This window comes from Cherax quadricarinatus, unplaced genomic scaffold (assembly GCF_038502225.1).
Source record: "Cherax quadricarinatus isolate ZL_2023a unplaced genomic scaffold, ASM3850222v1 Contig62, whole genome shotgun sequence".
NCBI classification, from domain to species: domain Eukaryota; kingdom Metazoa; phylum Arthropoda; class Malacostraca; order Decapoda; family Parastacidae; genus Cherax; species Cherax quadricarinatus.
In genome coordinates this window covers 405,831-429,840 of record NW_027195088.1, presented here as the reverse complement: position 1 = coordinate 429,840, position 24,010 = coordinate 405,831, and the positions used below count along the sequence as shown (strand labels likewise).

At 40.1% G+C, this 24,010-nt stretch overlaps 1 protein-coding gene across 1 annotated transcript in view; it reads left to right on the top strand.

Moving 5' to 3' along the window:
• Nucleotides 1-10,403: 10,403 nt before the first annotated feature.
• Nucleotides 10,404-24,010, top strand: part of LOC128702899 (beta-alanyl-bioamine nonribosomal peptide synthetase ebony-like) — a gene marked incomplete at its 5' end in the record, with an annotated part of 330,023 nt that continues 316,416 nt past the window's right edge. The window contains one exon of the mRNA XM_070079974.1: nt 10,404-10,600. Coding sequence (XP_069936075.1) covers nt 10,404-10,600 — 197 coding nt within the window. The remainder of the gene's footprint in view (nt 10,601-24,010) is intronic.

Genomic DNA, 24,010 nt, shown 5'->3' with positions numbered 1-24,010 from the left:
TCACATTCATTTAAGGAAGGAGCAAGGCATCTGACCTAGTAGCACAAGCTAGTCAGGTCCAACTCACACCCACTCATACCCACTCATGCATTCTTTCGGGAGTTTGTTCCACTCATCCACAACTCTATTACCAAACCAGTGCTTACCTATATCCTTCCTAAATTTGATTTTTTTTTCAAATTAAAACCATTGCTGCGAATACTGTCTGTGTTAGATATTTTCAGCACGCTGTTTACATCCTCTTTATTAATTCCTGTTTTCCATTTATACACCTCAATCATATCCCCACAAATTCTATGCCTTTCTAGAGAGTGCAGATTCAGGGCCCTCAGTCGATCCTCATAGGGAAGGTTTCTGATACATGGGATCAACTTTGTCATTCTCCTTTGTACGTTTTCCAGAGCATTTATATCCATTCTGTAATACGGTGACCAGAACTGTGCAGCATAGTCTAAATGAGGCCTAACCAACGATATATAGAGTTGAAGAACAACCTGAGGACTTCTATTATTTATACTTCTTGATATGAAGCCAAGAATTCAGTTAGCTTTGTTGAGAACATTAATACACTGTTGTCTTGGTTATAGATTACTGCTAACCAGAACTCCTAAATCTTTTTTGCAATCAGTAGTATTAAGATCTACATTGAACATTAAAATGGTATAAATATCCGCTAGAGTAAGACAGAATACATGCAACAGTTAGGTATCTTTGTTATGAAACGTTTCGCCTACACGGTAGGCTTGCTGAGTCAAGCACAGAAAGTTGATGAAGCAGAGATGCAAGATCGATGAGTCATCATCACTTTAAGCTTTGGTGGTAGTCCTCAGTCTGGAAAAAAGAGCATTGTTCCATAGTATGAAACATTGTTTGCTACTATGGAACTGTGTCTTCTCCAGACTGAGGGACTGACCACCTCAAAACTTTAAGGGTGATGGACTGATTACATCGTCTTCAAGTCTCTTCTGCTTCTGTCAACTTTTCTGTACTCGACTAAAGAAGCCTACAGTGTAGGCGAAACGTTTCATAATAAAGATACCTAACTGTTGCATATGTGTCTTACCTAACAACAAGATCTACATTATTTAGTTTATATGTGACATGGTTATTTTCCTGTCCAACATTTAGAACTTTGCATTTGTCTATATTAAACTGCATCTGCCACTTCTCCGACCATTGCATCAGTCTATTCAAATCATCCTGGAGTGCTCTAGTGTCCTTATTAGAATGAATTGGACGGCCTATTTTGATGTCATCAGCAAATTTGCTTATGTCGCGATTTATTCCCTCATCTATGTCGTTTATGTAGATTGTGAACAACAAGGGTCCTAACACTGACCCCTGTGGAACACCGCTTGTGACGTGCCCTCATTCTGATTTCTCCCCATTTATGCAAACTCTCTGCTGTCTATTTGTCAACCATGCCTAAACCCAGGAAAAAACTTTCTTCTATTCCGTGTGCATTAAGTTTCCTCAATAGCCTCTGATGTGAAACTGTATTCGAAGCCTTACTGAAGTCCATATGCACAATATCATATTCAATACCGTGATCTACCTCCTCAAATACGTACCTTTGTGAAAAAAGTTAGTAAATTCGTAAGACAGGAACGCCCCTTTGTAAAACTGTATTGAGATTCATAATCATTTTATGTCTTTTAAGACGGCTCTTTGCTTCGGCAATTATTGATTCCACAAATTTTCTAACTATGGAGGTAAGGCTTATTGGTCTATAATTTGAAGCTAAGGACCTGTCACCTGCCTTGTAAATAGGTATTACATTTGCCTTTTCCGCTTGTCTTGCACTATGTCAGTTTATAGTTATATATTGAAAAAATTTGTCAAAGATTTGCTAAGTTCCTTTTTACATTCCTTTAAAACCCTTGCAAACTGTTCATCAGGGCCTGGGGATTTGTTAGGTTTTAATTCCTCTATTTGTCTGAGGACCATGTCACTAGTTACCCTAATTGTGCATAGCTTATTATCGTCCTGTTATACATAGTTTATTATTTCTGGAATTTCGCTAGTATCTTCCTGAGTAAAAAATGAGAGTAAGTAGGTATTGAAAAGCTTATACATTTCTTTATCACTGCCAGTGATCTGACCTGAGTTACTCTTAAGTGGGCCAATCTTGTCCCTAATCTTACTTCTGTATACCTGAAAGAATCCTTTGGGTTAGTCCTCGAATCCCTTGCGACCTTAGCCTCATAATCCCTTTTTGCTTTTCTTATTTCTTTTTTTATATCTCTCTTTAATTGAATATATTGATTTCTTAACTGCCCATCCCCTCTTTTGATACGTCTATATGTGCTTCTCTTTTGACTAATGAGATGTTTTAATCTATTGTCTATCCATATGGAATCATTTTTGCTAGATCTGATTTCCTTACTGGGAACATAAGTTGTTTGGGCAGCTAGCACTATATTCTGAAACACGTCATGTTGGCAACCAACACCACCTACCTGACCCATAGTCAGTTCATCTCAATTTAGCCCACCCAGGCAATTTCTCAGTACCATGAAGTCGGTCAAGCGGAAATCTGGGACAGAGATTTGATTGCAGTTATCTGGGTAATTCCATGATATATTGAAACTAAGCGATTTGTGATTGCTTTCCCCAAGCTCACCATTAACCTCAAGATTATTAACTAGTGACTATTTGTTGGCAAGAACCAAGTCAAGCAGACTGTATCCTCTAATTGGTTCCATCACTAACTGTTTTAAAATGCACTCCTGAACTGTATCAAGAAAGTCACAAGACTCAAGATTTCCTGTCACATTGTTCCAGTCAGTTTGTCTAAAGTTAAAATCTCTCATTAACACAACTTTTTCATATCTAGATGCCTCATGAATTTCGTTCCAAAACAGCTTACTGCACTCCCTATCAAGGTTTGGAGAACTATGAATCAGACCCAAAATTAATTTTTCACTACCTTTGAGAATCTGTACAAAACAGATTCTCTCAATGTTACTACTCTTACATCTTGTTTAACACAACAATTTAAATTATCTCTGAAATTCTTCGCCATTCCACCACCCTTCCTGTTGATCCTATCAGTGTGGAATAGTTTATGACCCTGTATGTTGTATTCAGAAGGCATTTCTCTATCTTTCAAGTTGAACCAGATCTCTGTTATAGCAATTATATCTATATTTTTGTTATAAATGGAAAGTAACCAGTATTCTTGGGATTTCCTATATTTTCCTGAAATAAGTGTGCCATAATAAAGGCTTAAAGTGTTCACCTGGACAATTGGTGACCCCACACAGGAAAGTGAAAATATTAGACTGTTGTATAGACATTATATATTAAGAGTGGGTGAAAATGAGTGTAAATAACTGACAAGAACTGTGCTATGCTTCCAGCACGGTATGACAATGACAAGGAAAGGGAACCCAGACAGCCATACTCTGTTGCCAAACGTAATGTAATGTACAATCACCTTATTGTGGTGGTAGCAGGATCGTCTTATTAGCACTAGGCATTTGTATCTAGAGAGCTGATATCATATAAAGATTAATAACATTTATTCAGGGAGTGGATTAGGTTAGTGGAGCCTGCAGTACCACATACTATGTAGAGAACAAACATACACTAATATAGAGGGACCTTACTGTTAAATAAGTGTTTCATGCCTACAATACCGCAGGACAATCAAAACGCAAGACAAAAAGTTTCTTGAACTGACAGAGTAATTTAACACACAAAAACAGTGTGTAACAGTGTGTACATATGGGAGCAGGGATAGTAGTATGGAATGGAGGAGAAGGTGGAGAAAGGGATAGGTCCCATGGAGAGGCATGATCATGACACCAAATAGTTACAGGAAAAAATAAGGGAGACAATGGTCATGTACAAACAGGACCCAGAGACACAGAGGGAAAGGCAATGGAAGGAGGAGATGGAGAAGTCAGTGCTTATTCATGGGCTTTAGGAAAGCAAGGAGAAGAAACATCAACAAATAAATAGAAGAGGGCATGACTGAGAAAGTAAATTTTCAGAGAACAGGGTGGTACTTGAAGGGGAGAAATAGGCCAGTTAAACTAATTTTCAAGACAGAAACGGTGACGAACAGGATCCTGCAAGAGAAGCCACTGCTGAAGGAATCATCATAATACAAGAGAGTGTTCCTAGACCAAGATAGGACCAGAACAGAACGACAGTAGCTGAGGGAGAGGACATAGAAGCAAAAGGGGCTAGGAAGACAGACAAGGACAGAGTCAGCAGAGGACAACCAGAGTAGGGCAGAGCACCAAGTGCAAGCACACACAGAACCACTCCCAGAAGCCCACAACCAAACATGCTATCCAAACACAAGCCACAATTCACACTTACAGCCCTCACCCCACACTATGCTGTAGAATCCCAGAGCACACTGCAGGTCCTCCACCATCACAGACTCCCCTAGAACACAGTGTTGGAGAGGAAACTGAAGGTATGGTACACCAACACTGATGGAATAACAAATAAGTTGGAAGAGAAGCACAAAAAAGTCAAAGAGGCATCACCGGATATCATAGCTCTCACAGAAACCAAGCTCACAGGAATGATAAGAGATGTCACATTTCCAACGGGATATTAGATCCTGAGGAAAGATAAAAGGAACAGTGGTGGTGGAGGAGTGGTAGTGCTCATCAAAAACCAATGTGATTTTGATGAGCTGGAGAGAGGAGACAGAGAAGCAAGGGACTACATAGTAGGAACACTTCAGACCAGAGGTCCTAAGGTAGTGATTGCAGTGATGTATAATCCACCACATAATAGCAGGAGGCGAAGACAATAATATTATGAGAGTAACAATGAAATGATTGACACACTGGCTGATGTGGCTAGAAGGGCCCATGTAGGCAGGGCAAAGCTACTGGTTGTGCGTGACTTCGATCACAAGGAAATCGACTGAGAAAACCATGAGCCATATAGGGGCCCAGAAACGTACAGGATATTGGAAGTGGTACTGGAAAATCTCATGCACCAACAAGTTAGGGACACTACCAGAAAAAGGGGAGATGATGAACCAGTAAGACTGGATATAATATTCACCTTGAGTTGTGGAGATATTAAGGACTTCACATGTGAAAGGCCCATCAGAGCTAGTGATAACGTAGTTACAAGCTTCGAATACATAATAGTGTTACAAATGAAGAGGGAGACAGGAAGACCAGGACAAATAAAGCCAAACTACAAGAGAGGGGACTACACAGGCATAAGGAACTTCCTGCATGGGATTCAATGGAATAGACAACTAGCAGGGAAATCAGTAAATGAGGTGATGGAATATGTGACAACAATATGCAAGGAAGCGGAAGAGAGGTTTGTTCCCATGGGCAACAGACATAATGAAAAGACCAGGACGAGCCCTTGGCTCACTCAAAGGCGTAGAGAGGCAAAAACCAAGTGCACTAGACAATGGAAGAAGTATAGAAAGCATGGGACCCCGGAGAATAAGAAGAGTAGTTGAAGAGCAAGAAATGAATATACACAGATAAGGGAGGCCCAATGACAATATGAGAATGAGATAACAGTAAAAGCAAAGTCCGAAGTGAAGTTGTACAGTCACATCAGGAAGAAAACAATAGTCAAAGACTAGATAATCAGGCTGAGGAAGAAAGGAAGGGAGTTTACAAAAACGACCTTGAAGTTTGTGAGGAGCTCAACATGAGATTCAAAGATGTATTCACAATGGAGACAGAAAGAACTCCAGAAAGACGGAGATGTGGGATACATCAACAGCACGCTAGTGGCGTACTCCCATTCTGATTTCTCCCCATTTATGCAAACTCTCTGCTGCCTATCTGTTAACCATGCCTCTACCCAGGAAAAATTTCCCCTCATATTCCTTGTGCCTAAGTTTCCTCAATAGCCTCTGATGTGGAACTCTATCTATCATGATCTACCTCCTCAAATACCCTTGTGATAAAAAGTTAGTAAATTTATAAGACAGGAACGCCCCTTTGTTAAACCGTGCTAAGATTCATTAATCAATTTATGCCTTTGAAGATGGCTATGAATTGCTTCGGCAATTATTAATTCCATAAATTTTCCCACTGTGGAGTTAAGGCTTATTGGTCCATAGTTCGAAGCTAAGGACCTGTCACCTGCCTTGCAAATAGGTATTACATTTGCCATTTTCCACTAATCAGGCACTATGCCGGTTTGTAGTGATATGTTGAAAAGATTAGCCAAAGGTATGATAAGTTCTTCTTTACATTCCAGTGGCTAACGCGACGGTCTGGAGTTTTGAGACTCTCTGACCGCGGGTTCAATCCCGCCTGTGGTATGGTTTGTTTGCAATCGTGTCATTACGATTTCGTGAGTCAGTTCATAAGACAAGCTCAACCAGGTCGAGCCTTCAATCCAGTTCACACTTGAAGAAGAAGTCGACAACACTCTTCCTTTCCTTGATGTTCTGCTCTGCAAAGCTGACCATGAACTTCGTTTTAAAGTCTATCGAAAACCCACCACTCCTGCGTGCACTCAGAATCTGCAGCAATGAGTTCCTTGAGGAAGAATGCACTATAATTGAACAAGTATTTTCTAAACTCCACTATCCTCGTTACTTCATCAGAGACTGCAGACGGCGGGCATTAAACATCTTCAACACACCCAGAGAAGACACTGCCGAGAAGAGATACATAGTCCTCCCCACCAACTCCATTGCCAAACATGTTTCCAACATCTTTTCCAATACATCATTCCAAGTATCTACCTCCACAACCACGACCATCAAGGACATCACCAGTAGTAGACAGGACAAGCCTCCATCCTCTGCAGGGGTATACATAATCCTTGTAATGACTGCAACAAATTATATTTGGGCGAAACATCAAGAGACCTCCAAACACGTATTTCAGAACACGAATATGCAAGCAGGACTGACGATACAAGGAATGCCTGCGTACAACATCGCAATTCACACAACCATTTAATTAACTACAGAAACTCAAGACTTATCGCCACAGAAGACAACACTCAATACCGAAGAATCCTGGAATCATCGCTTATCTCTATAACCAACAATTTCAACCAGAACAATGGCTTCTATAACATAGCTGAACCACTCGCCAAGAAACTTCTTCATCGCTATCCCACATAAGAACATAGAACACTGCAGAAGGTCTACTCACAACTTGTCCAATACCCCTGCCAAGCTACCCAAGACTCTATAACTCAACCCGGTAGATCATCAGATGCACCATTCTCCACCTGACCTCAACATTCTGAACATGACTATAAATACTCTCGTACCATCCACCCCAGGTAGATCTGTGTGTGACTTGAAAAAGCCCACTGTGTGGGTGAAACGTTGTCAATAAAGGATCACATTATACTGCATATATGTTTATATTTCCACTGTGTCGGTATTTGATACCATTTATTTCCATCATAAGGGCCTGGGGATTTGTTAGGTTCTATTTTCTCTATTTGTCTGAGGACCATGTCACTAGTTACCACAATCGTGCACAGTTTATTATCGTCTTGTTGTACATAATTTTTTATTTCTGGAATTTCGCTAGTATCTTCCTGAGTAAAAACTGAGAGGAAGTAGGTATTGAAAAGTTCACACATTTGCTTATCACTGCCAGTGATCTGACCTGAGTTACTCTTAAGTGGACCTATCTTGTCCCTAATCTTACTCCTGTATACCTGAAAGAACCCTTTTGAGTTAACCTCATAATCCTTTTTTTTTTTTTTTTTTTTTTTTTTTTTTTTGCTTTTCTTATTCCTTGTTTTATTTCTCTCCTTAACTGAATATATTGATTTCCTAACTGCCCATCCCCTCTCTTGACACGATTATATATGCTCTCTTATGACCACTGAGATGTTTTAATCTATTGTTCATCCATTTGGGATCATTTTTGTTAGATCTAATTTCCCTACTGGGAACAAAAGTTGTCTGGGCAGCTAGAACTATGCTCTGAAAAACGTCATATTGGCAACCAAGATCACCTACCTGACCCCATAGTCAGGTCATCGTGTTTGCAGAAGATGTGAAGTTAACGATGAGAATTCAGTCGGAGGAGGAGGATAAGGCAGGACTACAGTTTGATCTGGACTGGCTGCAGATGTAGTCCAGTAACTAACTCCTGAAGTTCAACCCCACCAAGTGCAAAGTCATGAAGAGCGGGGAAGGGCAAAGAAAACTGCAGACAGAGTACAGACTAAAGAGCCAAAGACTACAAACGTCACTCAAGGAGACTGATCTTGGAATGTGTGTAATGGGCGACTATGGAGCCTAAGAATAGGATAAGGACATCTCAGTAAGGAATAGTTCCGAACCCTATACTCCTTGCATGTCAGGCCCATACTGGAATATGCAGCTTCAGTTTAAAACCTCTCACCTGGCCAAGCACGTCAGGATATTAGAGAAAGTGCAAAGGTTTGCACTAATCCCGTAGCTAAGAGGCATGTGCTACGAGGAGTGGCTAAGAGAACTCTACTTGAGGACACTGGAAGACAGGAGGGACAGGGAGGACATGATAACGATATATTAAATTACTGAGTGGAATCGACAAGGTGGATAGAGACAGGAAGTGCCAGTGATGGAACATAGCAACAATAAGTTTAAATTGGAAGTTGAAGACTCAGATCAGCCACAGGGTTGTTAGGAAGTATTTCTTCGGCCATAGAATGTTCAAGAACTGGAATATAGTCTGGGAAATGAGATAGTGGAGGCAGGATACATAACTTGAAGAAGAGGAGAGAGAGGCCCTAGTGGCGTCTAGTGAAGAGGCGGAACCAGAAGCTATGACTCTACCACAGCAACCACAATTAGTTGAATACAATTAGGTGAGTACACATTACATGTGTTATTATCAAGTCTGCAGAAACTTACTTGTCAAACATTTTCCTGCTGTAACTTTTATAAGTAGTACCACTCACACTTATAAGTAATACCACTCATACTTATAAGTAGTACCACTCACACTTATGAGTAGTATCACTCACACTTATAAGTGGTACAACTCACACTTATAAGTAGTACAACTCACACTTATAAGTGTGTGTGGTACTACTTATATGTGTGAGTGGTACTGCTTATAAGTGTGAGTAGTACTACTTACACGTGTGAATGGTATTACTTACAAGCATGAGTGGTGCTCTTTATAAATGTGTGTAGCTCCAGTCATAAATAGTATACACTCACATTTATAAGTAGTACCACACATTTATAAATAGCACCACTCATGCTTATAAGTAATATCATTCACACGTGTAAGTAGTACTACTCACACTTATAAGCAGTACCACTCACACTTATAAGTAGTACCCCTCACACTTATAAGTAGCACCACACACACTTAAAAGAGTACCACACACACTTATAAATAGTACCACTCACACTTATAAGTAGTACTAATCCCACTTATAAGTAGTACCACACATACTTATAAGTAGTACCGTTCACACTTATAAGTAGTACCACATACACTTATAAGTAGTACCACACACACTTATAAGTAGTACCACACACACTTATAAGTAGTACCACTCACACTTATAAGTAGTACCACTCACACTCGTAAATAGTACCACACACACTTACAAGTAGTACCACTCACACTTATCTGTAGTACCACTCACACTTATAAGTAGCACCACACACACTTAAAAGTAGTACCACACACACTTATAAATAGTACCACTCACACTTATAAGTAGTACTACTCCCACTTATAAGTAGTACTACACATACTTATATGTAGTACCATTCACACTTATAAGTAATACCCATCGCACTTATAAGTAGTACCACTCACATATATAAGTATTACCACTCACACTAATAATTAGCAAAACTCACACTTATAAGTATCTCCAGTAATAAGTAGTATCCACTAACACCTTTATTAGTAGGTAATTGTTAATTTTTTATAGATAATTTTGAATTATCATGTAACTTGTATTTTATTAATAACTTTAAATAAAATATCATGTATACCTGGAGTATACCTGATTATCCTCCTAAATTATAAGTATATATAGTGTGGCTTAGATTATTAACCTAGATTATGTCTAAATTATAAGGCAACATTATAAGCCTGGATTATAAACCTATATTAAGTTTTGAGTGTAATACTGTACATCCTGTGAGTGCTTACATTATTGTAAGATTGTAGTGTACAGTAAATCAGAAATACTGTACATCCTGTAAGTGTTTACATTACTGTAAGTTTGTAGTGTACAGTAAATCAGAAATACTGTACATCCTGTAAGTGTTTACATTACTGTAAGTTTGTAGTGTACAGTAAATCAGAAATACTGTACATCCTGTAGGTGTTTACATTACTGTAAGTTTGTAGTGTACAGTAAATCAGAAATACTGTACATCCTGTAAGTGTTTACATTACTGTAAGTTTGTAGTGTAAAGTAAATCAGAAATAAAAACTTTGTGTTTTCTTGGTCAGATTATTCAGTTTTGTTTCGGACTGGCGACCTGGCAAGAATTGTTGACGGTGTTCTTGTGTACGAGGGACGAGCTGATTCTCAGATAAAGATCAGAGGTCACCGAGTAGACATAAACCAAGTTAAACTGTCCATGTTGAAGGTCGATCATGTTGACAAAGTTCATGTTATGTGCTACATGCCAGGAGAGGTTAATCAGGTATGTCAAACACTAATATTGTCATGTGCTACATGCCAGGAGAGGTTAATCAGGTATGTCAAACACTAATAATGTCATGTGCTACATGGCAGGAGAGGTTAATCAGTATGTCAAACACTAATAATGTCATGTGCTACATGCCAGGAGAGGTTAATCAGGTATGTCAAACACTAATATTGTCATGTGCTACATGCCAGGAGAGGTTAATCAGGTATGTCACACACTAATAATGTCATGTGCTACATGCCAGGAGAGGTTAATCAGGTATGTCAAACACTAATATTGTCATGTGCTACATGCCAGGAGAGGTTAATCAGTATGTCAAACACTAATGATGCCATGTGCTACATGCCAGGAGAGGTTAATCAGGTATGTCAAACACTAATATTGTCATGTGCTACATGCCAGGAGAGGTTAATCAGGTATGTCAAACACTAATATTGTCATGTGCTACATGCCAGGAGAGGTTAATCAGGTATGTCACACACTAATAATGTCATGTGCTACATGCCAGGAGAGGTTAATCAGGTATGTCACACACTAATATTGTCATGTGCTACATGCCAGGAGAGGTTAATCAGGTATGTCACACACACTAATGATGTCGTATAGATGAATGGTTCAGAGAACCGACAAGGTGATAAATTAGACACATTTGCAACACTTGGGTATCTTTAATAAGGAAACGTTTAGCCACACAATGGCTTCATCAGTCTATACAAAGGAGAATGGTGAAGAACAGGAGGAGTTTGAGGTAATCAGTCCCCAGCCTTGAGTCGACGTAATCAGACCCATGTGTTGAACAAGTGTCTGATTTATCCCATAATGATGTCAATCAGATATGTCACTCAGGAATGTCAAACAATAATGACGGTCACTCAGGCACATCTAACATTAATAAGAGTCAATTAGATATTTCTAACACTAATGAAGATCATCCAGGTATGAGTATGAAAATATTGATTTAGGCTTTGATATCATTAACCTTAATAATAGCCGCCATAAAGTAACATTGGATAATTATAAAAGAAATTGTGAAAAAGCAGATCTACACAGGAAAAAAAGAGCAGAAGAAAAAATAATGTATTTTATACTAATAGTCAAAGTGCTAGAAATAAAATTATTGAAATACATTTGTGGGCTGGAACTTTGATATCTTTACTATTAAAGAGTCGGGATATAATTGTCGGTGCCATAATCAAGGGTTTAAGTTGTTCCGTGTAGACAAATATAATGGAAAGGGGAGCTGAGTAACACTATGTGTAAGTCAAAATATAAATTGTTGAACAAAAACAGGTTTAAAAATACATGGATTAATAACACAACCCGTTTGGGTAGAATTTCTAGAAAGTCAAGAAAAACTAATCTACCGACCCCGTGAATCAGTAAACAACAGTAGACTTCTTCGGGACGAAATTGTTAGAACTTCTAGACATGAAAACATAGTAATAGTAAGAGATTTTATATTTATTCAAATTGATTGGACTTCTTTGACAGGTTATCTGGAGTCCAGTGATTTCCTGGAAGTAGTTCAGGACTACTTTCTGAAACAATATGTAACAGAACCCACCAAAGTTAATAATTTACTTGACTAAGTCTTGTCAAATAAAGAACCTTTATAAATAATCTGGAGATCACTGAAGAGCTTAGTGCAAGTGATTACAAATATATTATTTTTAATTTTGCATGAAAGTATGAGATTATGGATAATATAGGGGATAAAAAATCCTGTTTTCCGTTCTGCCGATTATAATAGACTTAGGGAACACCTGTCTAATCTCGACTGGGGTAATCTAGCTAATGATTATATTGACGGTAATGATACTTAAGGTATTGGAGGGGCTGCATATATGACTATTCTTCAGAGAAATTAGGTCAAATAAGAATGATCCCAAATGCATAAATAGGAGACTAAAGCATGTATTAGGAGATAAGAGGAATTTACAGATACATCAAAAGGAGAAAGGTTACTCCTACTGACAAATATGTTCATTTTAAAACTGAAGTAAAAATGGGGATTTGAAAGGCTAAACATGACTATGAAAGTAAAGTTGCTAATGAATCAAAGACTAATCCAAAAGGTTCTTTTAAATGTATAGGACGAAGGTGAAGGTAAATGTTTGACCGTCCAAAATTGGGGATGGACAGCTGACTCATAATGAAGAGGAAATATGAGCAGTCTCCTGGACCTTCTTCAGCTTCAGTTGGTCGATGCATGCAGGGGATGAGATGAAAAGCTATAAGCCTCCTGCCTGAAAGCTGGCTGCCTTGGATCAAAATGTCTAGCGTGAGCTGGGCGCCAAGGTATTGGACCAGTGTGGTGAGGATGGTACAGCACTGCGTACCTTGTTCCAAGGCTTGTAGGTTCGAGTCTTTTTCGGCCAGAGATCAGTGTTTGTGAATATTTCGCCTGCTCATGCGAATTCCTTGCATTTTTTAAATCTCTAGTTGATCGATGCATGCAAGTGATGAAATGAAAAGTTGTAAGCCTTCTGCCTGAAAGCTGGCTGCCTTGGATCGAAATGTTTAGCGTGAACTAAAGATGGTGAAGATGGTAAAGCGCTGCTTAACATGTTTCAAGGACAGAGATCAGTGTATAAATATATATATATATATATATATAATATATATATATATATATAAATAATATATATATATATATATATAGGTAGTAGGTTGGTAGACAGCAACCACCCAGGGAAGTACTACCGTCCTGCCAGATGACTGTGAAACAAAAACCTGTAACTGTTTTGCATGATGGTAGGATTGCTGGTTTCTTTTTCTGTCTCATAAACACGCTAGATAACAGGGATATCTTGCTACTCCTACTTACACTTTGGTCACACTTCACAGACACGCACATGCATATATATATACATACATCTAGGTTTTTCTCCTTTTTCTAAATAGCTCTTGTTCTTCTTTATTTCTTCTTTTGTGCATGGGGAAGTGGAAAAGAATCTTTCCTCCGTAAGCCATGCGTGTCGTATGAGGCGACGAAAATGCCGGGAGCAATGGGCTAGTAATCCCTTCTCCTGTAGACATTTACTAAAAAAGAGAAGAAGAAAAACTTTATAAAACTGGGATGCTTAAATGTGCGTGGATGTAGTGCAGATGACAAGAAACAGATGACTGCTGATGTTATGAATGAAAAGAAGTTGGATGTCCTGGCCCTAAGCGAAACAAAGCTGAAGGGGGTAGGAGAGTTTCAGTGGGGGGAAATAAATGGGATTAAATCTGGAGTATCTGAGAGAGTTAGAGCAAAGGGAGGGGTAGCAGTAATGTTAAATGATCAGTTATGGAAGGAGAAAAGAGAATATGAATGCGTAAATTCAAGAATTATGTGGATTAAAGAAAAGGTTGGATGCGAGAAGTGGGTCATAATAAGCGTGTATGCACCTGGAGAAAAGACGAATGCAGAGGAGAGAGAGAGATTTTGGGAGATGTTAAGTGAATGTATAGGAGCCTTTGAACCAAGTGAGAGAGTAATTGTGGTAGGGGACCTGAATGCTAAAGTAGGAGAAACTTTTAGAGAGGGTGTGGTAGGTAAGTTTGGGGTGCCAGGTGTAAATGGTAATGGGAGCCCTTTGATTGAACTTTGTATAGAAAGGGGTTTAGTTATAGGTAATACATATTTTAAGAAAAAGAGGATAAATAAGTATACAAGATATGATGTAGGCCGAAATGACAGTAGTTTGTTGGATTATGTATTGGTAGATAAAAGACTGTTGAGTAGACTTCAGGATGTACATGTTTATAGAGAGGCCACAGATATATCAGATCACTTTCTAGTTGTAGCTACACTGAGAGTAAAAGGTAGATGGGATACAAGGAGAATAGAAGCATCAGGGAAGAGAGAGGTGAAGGTTTATAAACTAAAAGAGGAGGCAGTTAGGGTAAGATATAAACAGCTATTGGAGGATAGATGGGCTAATGAGAGCATAGGCAATGGGGTCGAAGAGGTATGGGGTAGGTTTAAAAATGTAGTGTTAGAGTGTTCAGCAGAAGTTTGTGGTTACAGGAAAGTGGGTGCAGGAGGGAAGAGGAGCGATTGGTGGAATGATGATGTAAAGAGAGTAGTAAGGGAGAAAAAGTTAGCATATGAGAAGTTTTTACAAAGTAGAAGTGATGCAAGGAGGGAAGAGTATATGGAGAAAAAGAGAGAGGTTAAGAGAGAAGTGAAGCAATGTAAAAAGAGAGCAAATGAGAGAGTGGGTGAGATGTTATCAACAAATTTTGTTGAAAATAAGAAAAAGTTTTGGAGTGAGATTAACAAGTTAAGAAAGCCTAGAGAACAAATGGATTTGTCAGTTAAAAATAGGAGAGGAGAGTTATTAAATGGAGAGTTAGAGGTATTGGGAAGATGGAGGGAATATTTTCAGGAATTGTTAAATGTTGATGAAGATAGGGAAGCTGTGATTTCGTGTATAGGGCAAGTAGGAATAACATCTTGTAGGAGTGAGGAAGAGCCAGTTGTGAGTGTGGGGGAAGTTCGTGAGGCAGTAGGTAAAATGAAAGGGGGTAAGGCAGCCGGGATTGATGGGATAAAGATAGAAATGTTAAAAGCAGGTGGGGATATAGTTTTGGAGTGGTTGGTGCAATTATTTAATAAATGTATGGAAGAGTGTAAGGTACCTAGGGATTGGCAGAGAGCATGCATAGTTCCTTTGTATAAGGGCAAAGGGGATAAAAGAGAGTGCAAAAATTATATGGGGATAAGTCTGTTGAGTATACCTGGTAAAGTGTATGGTAGAGTTATAATTGAAAGAATTAAGAGTAAGACGGAGAATAGGATAGCAGATGAACAAGGAGGCTTTAGGAAAGGTATGGGGTGTGTGGACCAGGTGTTTACAGTGAAACATATAAGTGAACAGTATTTAGATAAGGCTAAAGAGGTCTTTGTGGCATTTATGGATTTGGAAAAGGCGTATGACAGGGTGGATAGGGGGGCAATGTGCCAGATGTTGCAAGTGTATGGTGTAGGAGGTAGGTTACTGAAAGCAGTGAAGAGTTTTTATGAGGATAGTGAGGCTCAAGTTAGAGTATGTAGGAAAGAGGGAAATTTTTTCCCAGTAAAAGTAGGCCTTAGACAAGGATGTGTGATGTCACAGTGGTTGTTTAATATATTTATAGATGGGGTTGTAAGAGAAGTAAATGCGAGGGTCTTGGCAAGAGGCGTGGAGTTAAAAGATAAAGAATCACACACAAAGTGGGAGTTGTCACAGCTGCTCTTTGCTGATGACACTGTGCTCTTGGGAGATTCTGAAGAGAAGTTGCAGAGATTGGTGGATGAATTTGGTAGGGTGTGCAAAAGAAGAAAATTAAAGGTGAATACAGGAAAGAGTAAGGTTATGAGGATAACAAAAAGATTAGGTGATGAAAGATTGGATATCAGATTGGAGGGAGAGAGTATGGAGGAGGTGAACGTATTCAGATATTTGGGAGTGGACGTGTCAGCGGATGGGTCTATGAAAGATGAGGTGAATCATAGAATTGATGAGGGAAAAAGAGTGAGTGGTGCACTTAGGAGTCTGTGGAGACAAAGAACTTTGTCCTTGGAGGCAAAGAGGGGAATGTATGAGAGTATAGTTTTACCAACTCTCTTATATGGGTGTGAAGCGTGGGTGATGAATGTTGCAGCGAGGAGAAGGCTGGAGGCAGTGGAGATGTCATGTCTGAGGGCAATGTGTGGTGTGAATAAAATGCAGAGAATTCGTAGTTTGGAAGTTAGGAGGAGGTGCGGGATTACCAAAACTGTTTTCCAGAGGGCTGAGGAAGGGTTGTTGAGGTGGTTCGAACATGTAGAGAGAATGGAGCGAAACAGAATGACTTCAAGAGTGTATCAGTCTGTAGTGGAAGGAAGGCGGGGTAGGGGTCGGCCTAGGAAAGGTTGGAGGGAGGGGGTAAAGGAGGTTTTGTGTGCGAGGGGCTTGGACTTCCAGCAGGCATGCGTGAGCGTGTTTGATAGGAGTGAATGGAGACAAATGGTTTTTAATACTTGACGTGCTGTTGGAGTGTGAGCAAAGTAACATTTATGAAGGGATTCAGGGAAACCGGCAGGCGGGACTTGAGTCCTGGAAATGGGAAGTACAGTGCCTGCACTCTGAAGGAGGGGTGTTAATGTTGCAGTTTAAAAACTGTAGTGTAAAGCACCCTTCTGGCAAGACAGTGGTGGAGTGAATGATTTTGAAAGTTTTTCTTTTTCGGGCCACCCTGCCTTGGTGGGAATCGGCCAGTGTGATAATAAATAAATAAATAAATAAATAAATATAAATATATATATATATATATATATATATATATATATATATATATATATATATATATATATATATATATATATATATATATATATATATATATATATATATATATATATATATATATATATAACAACACTGCACTTTTGCCAAGGATTCGAACCCATACTGAACTGGCCTGCATCATGGTAAGCGGACCACCCAACCCTACAAGAATGGCGAAACCAGCAGAGCAAGCTGTTGGGCCACCATCCGAGGGCATACAGAGGAGTGGGAGCTTCTAAGCTAATTTCATTCTCATCCCTGTTTGGTGTACTAGCCTCGCGAGCAGCATATATATATTATTGTAACCGAGGACGAGTGGTATTGACCCAAGTTGTACTGGCCTGCCTCATGGTAAGCGAGAACCACATGACGCTTTAAACCACAGGACCACCCAACCCTACAAGAATGGCACTATGATTGAACAAGTATTTTCTAAACTCCACTATCCTCGTCACTTCATCAGAGACTGCAGACGACGGGCATTAAACATCTTCAACACACCCAGAGAAGACACTGCCGAGAAGAGGTACATAGTCCTACCCACTAACTCCATTGCCAAACACGTTTCCAACATCTTTTCCAATACCTCATTCCAAGTATCTACCTCCACAACCACGACCATCAAGGATATTACCAGTAATAGACTGGACAAGCTTCCATCCTCTGCAGGGGTATACATAATCCCTTGTAATGACTGCAGCAAATTATACGTGGCCGAAACATTAAGAAACCTCCAAACACGTTTTGCAGAACACCAATACGCAAGAAGGTTTGACGACCCAAGGAATGCCTGTGTACAACACCGAAATTCACACAACCATTTAATAAACTGCAGAAACTCAAGACTTGTCGCCAGAGAAGACAACATTCAATACCGAAGAATCCTGGAATCATCACTTATCTGCATATCCAACAACTTCAACCAGAACAACGGCTTCTATAACATAGCTGAACCACTTGCCAAGAAACTTCTTCATCGCTATCCCACGTAAGAACAAAAGAATGGAGGAACATTGCAGGTCTTCTCATATACTTATCCAATCTCTCTTCCAAGCTACCAAAGATTTTAGACTCGGTAAATCATCAGATGCAGTATTCTCCACCTGACCCCAACATTCTGAAAGTGACTATAAATACTCTCGTACCGTCCACCCCAGGTAGATCTGTTTGTGACTTGAAAAAGCCCACTGTGTGGGCGAAACGTTGTCAATAAAGGATCACATTATACTGCATATGTGTCGGTATTTTATACCATTTATTTTCATAACCGCTGAACTTCTGTTGCTTACACTTCATGATATAAATCCCAGTAATTTGTTTGCCTTACTGACTGAGTTTTGAGACTCTATGACCGCGGGTTCAATCCCGGCCTTATTACGTACGCTTAGGCATTGCTGTCTTTGCTTACGGTTACTGCTTACCATAACCCCCAAGTCCTTCTCGCTATCTTTATGGCTTCAGAACCTTGCATTTATCTGCACTGAACTCTATCTGCCACTTTTCTGACCAGGTATTGAGTTTGTCTAAATCCTCCTGAAGTTCCCTGATATCTACATTTGAATCAATTATCCTACCTGTCTTTGTGTCATCGGGGAATTTGCTCATTTCGCTAGTAATTCCCACACCAAAGACTGTTAAAGAAAGTGGCAGCTCATGGCATTGGAGAAAACAGTGCTGCCATCGATAGAGTCATGGCTCACGCACAGAAAGCAGAGAGTGTGTATAAATGGGATCAAATCTGTGTGGGGATCTGTAACAAATGGTGTTCCACAGGGATCAGTTTTAAGCAAATTGTTGTTTATAATATTTAGCAATGACCTTATATGTTCATGTAGCATCTCACTTTTCCCTACCCCCCTGGAAAGTTCCAGCTGTTCGGGTCTGTTCTTTCTCACTCCCTTGCTCGAAAGCCCAACTGTCTACGGTCGCTTCCCGCTCTCTTTTCCTTGACCACTTCCACTCTCATTCTCATGCCATCGCTGTGTACACAGATGGCTCTAAGTCTTCTGACGGCATAGGATTCGCTGAAGTGTTTCCGGACAGCGTCGTACGAGGGCATTTACTATCTTTGGCTAGTATCTTTACTGCTGAATTGTATGACATTCTTGCAGCGCTTATTCGTATCGCATCTATGCCTATGTCATCATTTGTGGTTGTCTCAGACTTCCTTAGTGCTCTACAGGCTATACGGAAATTTGATACACCTCACCCCCTAGTTCTCCGTATTCAACTTTGGCTATGCCGTATCTCTACCAGGCATAAAGATATTGTTTTTTGTTGGGTCCCTGGTCATGTTGACGTACAGGGCAATGAACAGGCAGACACTGCTGCTCGGCCAGCAGTACATAACCTACCAGTTTCATATAGAGGTGTTCCATTTCTGGACTATTTTGCTGTAATAGCTACCCACCTTCACACCCGTTGGCAACAACGTTGATCAACTCTGCTCGGTAATAAACTTCATTCTATTAAACTACTGACCGTCTTCTTGTCATCAGTGCTGAGGTTGGGAGACCACTCTCTACCGCCTTCGCATCGGCCACACTCGTCTTACTTATGGGTATCTCATGGAGAGGCACCCTGTTCCTCTCTGTGAGAAGTGTCAAGTTCCAGTATCGATTAGCCACATTCTGTTAGACTGCCCTCTCTATCAACGAGCACGCAGAATTTACCTCCAACGTAATCTCCGCTCTACTACTCTCTCTTTACCTTCCCTTCTTGCTGATGGACCCTCCTTTAATCCTGACTCTCTCATTGACTTCTTGACAAAGACTGATTTACTCCACAAACTCTGATGATGATACCTTTCACACTCCCCTCAGCCCTTTCTACCTCAATCTCTTGCTGCCCTCTACCCTTTCACCATCCACTGCCCCGCTGTTCTCCGTAACCTATTACTCATCCATCTCACTTTTGCCACCTGATACCCTCGCTTCCTTCTTGCCTTGCAGCGCTGTATAGCCCTTGTGGTTTAGCGCTTCATTTTTATTATAATAATAATAATATCAATGACCTTAACGAGGGAATTACTAGTGATATGAACAAATTCACTGATGACGCGAAAATAGACAAGTGATTGAAATGTCATGGAACTTCAGTAAGATTTAGATAAATTCAGTTCATAGCCAGAAAAGTAGCAGATGCAGTTTATTTATTTTATATTATCACACTGGCCGATTCCCACCAAGGCAGGATGGCCCGAAAAAGAAAAACTTTCACCATCATTCACTCCATCACTGTCTTGCCAGAAGGGTGCTTTACACTACAGTTTTTAAACTGCAACATTAACACCCCTCCTTCAGAGTGCAGGCACTGTACTTCCCATCTCCAGGACTCAAGTCCGGCCTGCCGGTTTCCCTGAACCCCTTCATAAATGTTACTTTGCTCACACTCCAACAGCGCGTCAAGTATTAAAAATCATTTGTCTCCATTCACTCCTATCAAATACGCTCATGCATGCCTGCTGGAAGTACAGATGCAGTTTAATATAGATAAATGCAAAATTCTGAAGCTCGGGAATGTCCATAACCCTAGCACTTATAAGCTTAATAATGTACAATTTAGCCATACATATTGTGAAAAGTACTTGGAGGTTATGGTCAGTAGCAATCTTAAACCTAGACAGCAATGCATTTTCGTACACAATAAGGCAAACGTATTACTGGGATGTGCTGTATATCAAGAAGTGTAAATAAGAGAAGTCTAGAGGTTATACTACAGCTTTATACATCATAAGCATGGCGTCACCTATGAAGCTGGTCTCCATATTATAGAATGGATATATATTTATTGGAAAATGATCAGCGAAAAATGAAAAAAATAATACATATCATTAGAAATCTTCCTTATGCAGAAAGATTGAAATCCCTTAAACTACATTCACCAATAAGACGAAGAATGTGGGGAGACATGATCGAGATGTATAAGTGGAAGATAGATATTAATAAAGAGGATAACACAATAATGGATTGAAATTAGACAAGCTTAGATTTAGAAAGGATATAGGAAATTATTGATTTGGAAATAGGGTAGTTGATGAGTGGAACAGTCTGCCTAGTAGGGTTATTAAAGCTAAAACCTTAAGTAGTTTCAATAGGCTTCTTCAGTCGACTACAGAAAAGTTGGGAGAAGCGGTCGAGATGTTAAGACGATGTAATGTGTTCATGACCCTTGAAGACGTAGCTTTGAAGAGGTTAGTCCCTCAACCTGGAGAAGAGTCTTGTTCCATAGTCTGAAACAGTGTGAAGATAAACCTACAGTATGGAGTCTTACATACTGTACACAATAGAAGAATGTTTTCATTGAGAGGTCACGTCCCTCTCAAATCCAACAACGTTTTCATGGGTAAAGCATTGATTACATCGTCTAATTTTCATCTTCTCGGTATTGTATACCATTCATGTACAACTTGTCAGACACTGCAATATCATAGAAACTTGGTTCAAAGGAAATCTCCACAACCTTTTTCACTACTAAACCGTCCCTTGGGTATGACCTACTTCCACTGGGATATCCCGCCAGTCAATCACAATGCCCTCATCTGCTATCCATCCGTTTCCACTTGACGCAAGTATATAAGCGCCAGCCTTCTTGCCTGTGCTCCATTGTGGTACATGCCAGATGTCAAGGTCTACAGAACCATCTGTGAAATATACTGCACATATGCATCCCTCTGTCAGTGCCATGCTTGTCTCAGCATGATTGCTGAGGGTGTCTTGACTACAGAGACACTTAGAGACAGGTAGCTGCATGATGCAAACATCGACTGGATCTGGGTGCCACAATGGTCATACACAAGGGTAGCGACTCCCTGACCACTGCACGATCCTTCAAGCTGAGCTGGTGGCGATTCAGCAGGCATTGTCACTGCACTATGACATCGGCTTCAACCTGACATATATGTTGACTCCACATATGCAACCAGTGCCCTCTCCTATCCACAACCACAGGACACTGTTCACCTTATCACATCGATTCTGAGCATAATGACAGCCTTGGAGGTTCAGAGTAACAGAACTACATTGAACTGGATCCCCAGCCATACTGGCATCCGGGAAAATGAGGCGGCAGATGACGCCTCATGATGATGGTTTAACAGCTAAGTTATAGTTTAAATATAGTGAATACTTAGCTGATAAAAGACAGCAAATCGTCTACACAGACGCCCCTCCAGACGAGGTCTTGAATTGATGTCTTCCACTTCTTAACGGGCTGAAAAAGATTATATTATGTAAACAATAAATTACCTCTAGGGGGTGTTATGTCAGCATATTTCATTCACTTATGGCTGACTTACGTACTTGCGTGGACTCAAAAGTCGGCACCTCACTGCCGACTATAGGTTGATTACAAACTCCTTGCGACACAAGAACTGAGCAGTCCCCTGTACTACAAGAAATAAGTAACCTACCTTGCTCTTGTAGCGTGAGCTATGGTGTTCTTCACACCTTCGACAGGTATCGGTGACTGGATAGAAGCTGAAGTGTCCTTGGATGTCCACGTCTTCCATAGTCTAGGAATACACACACTGGTACACTATGTTCCACAAGATTTGTCTTTATTGTTCACAATGTTATCACTAAAGAAGCTGATCACACTTCTCTGTAAGTGTTTATTGTGCTTTGTGAGACACTTTGTTCACACTAACGCAGAGATCAGTGTTCTTTGTTGGTTATCCTGGCGTCAGTGAAACTCTTGGTAGAGTCAAAAGTAATCTGAAGATGCCACAGCCTGGCACATAAAGGAAAAGCCGACCTAGTACTTTTGCTTCCTTGCCACTTCCTCCATTAAGCCAGCCAGAACGCTTGAATCTTGCTGTCATAAGCATAGACAACAATATCCACTATCTTTACCATGGTGATAAAGTAGGAGCAGGATTTTCCTTAATTGCCCTGCTCCGTGCAACACTGGAGTCTTGCACGGAGCCTCGGTCGCTTGACCACGTCGCATACTGGTACTTTGTCTGGGATCAATTATTTGCTGTAACAATAAAGAAGATGCTTGCCCCTTCTGAGAGGGCTGGGCTCCTTAGGGCTGAAAAGGGTTGAAATGGGCTGAAGGGGGCTGATACCCCCCTCCTGGACAAAATTTCTCCACACTGGGGGGCGGCGGAGGTTCGCTGCAGGTGAACTATTCATCACTTAACATTAATTTAATTTTCTCACTCGCCACCACTGCTGCTTGTCTTTTCTGAACAGCTTTAGTCTGTGTGGTTTCTGGAGAATCACTAATTTTATTTTCAACACTGTGTAATTCTAACAGTAATAGTTTGTTGTCCGCTTATTCACTACACCTTTGCTTAAAACATCAACTGTCCTGATGATTCCATTTGCATCAGGATATATGGTCACAATTTTTCCAAGTGGCCATTGGGACCTCGGACCATCATTGCTAATAATCACTATATCACCAGTTCTTAATTAAGGACTTATGATTTTCAGGAACACCAGCTCCATAGAAGTGTTCTCTCAATGAGGTGAGATAGTCTTCTCGCCAAATTTTCTCCCAACGTTCAATCACTTTATTAAGGTGTTTGAATTTACGTCTGAGTTGCTCAGGTTCGAAATAAGTCGCATCCTCTATAATTTCTTTATCATTCATGGGAGGAACAGGTTCGAGCCTTCTTCCATGGAGTAAATGAGATGGACTTAACACTTCTAAATTGTCTAGATCATCGGTAACATAAGTTAGAGGTCTGTTGTTGACTCTATTTTCTATTTCAGTCACAACTGTACAGAATTCTAAGTCGATTCTCTGACGATGAAGAGTCTTCCTTAAACAACGTTTTAAAATGCCGATCATTCTTTCATAAAATCCACCGTGCCATGGAGATTTAGGAGGAATGTATCTCCAACGACAACTGCGTTGATTCAGCATCTGTTGTACTTCTGGTTGATCAAAGATCTTGCTTATATAAGCAGCACCAGCAACAAAGTTAGTTGCATTATCTGAAATCATCAGTCTGGGACATGCCCTTCTGGCTGCAAACCTTCTGTATAATTTGGTGAAGGTTTCAGCAGACATGTCAGTGGCTACTTCTAGATGTACTGCTCTAGTTGTAGCACAAGTGAACAAACCTTGATGGGAATTTTGTCAAATGTTTTGG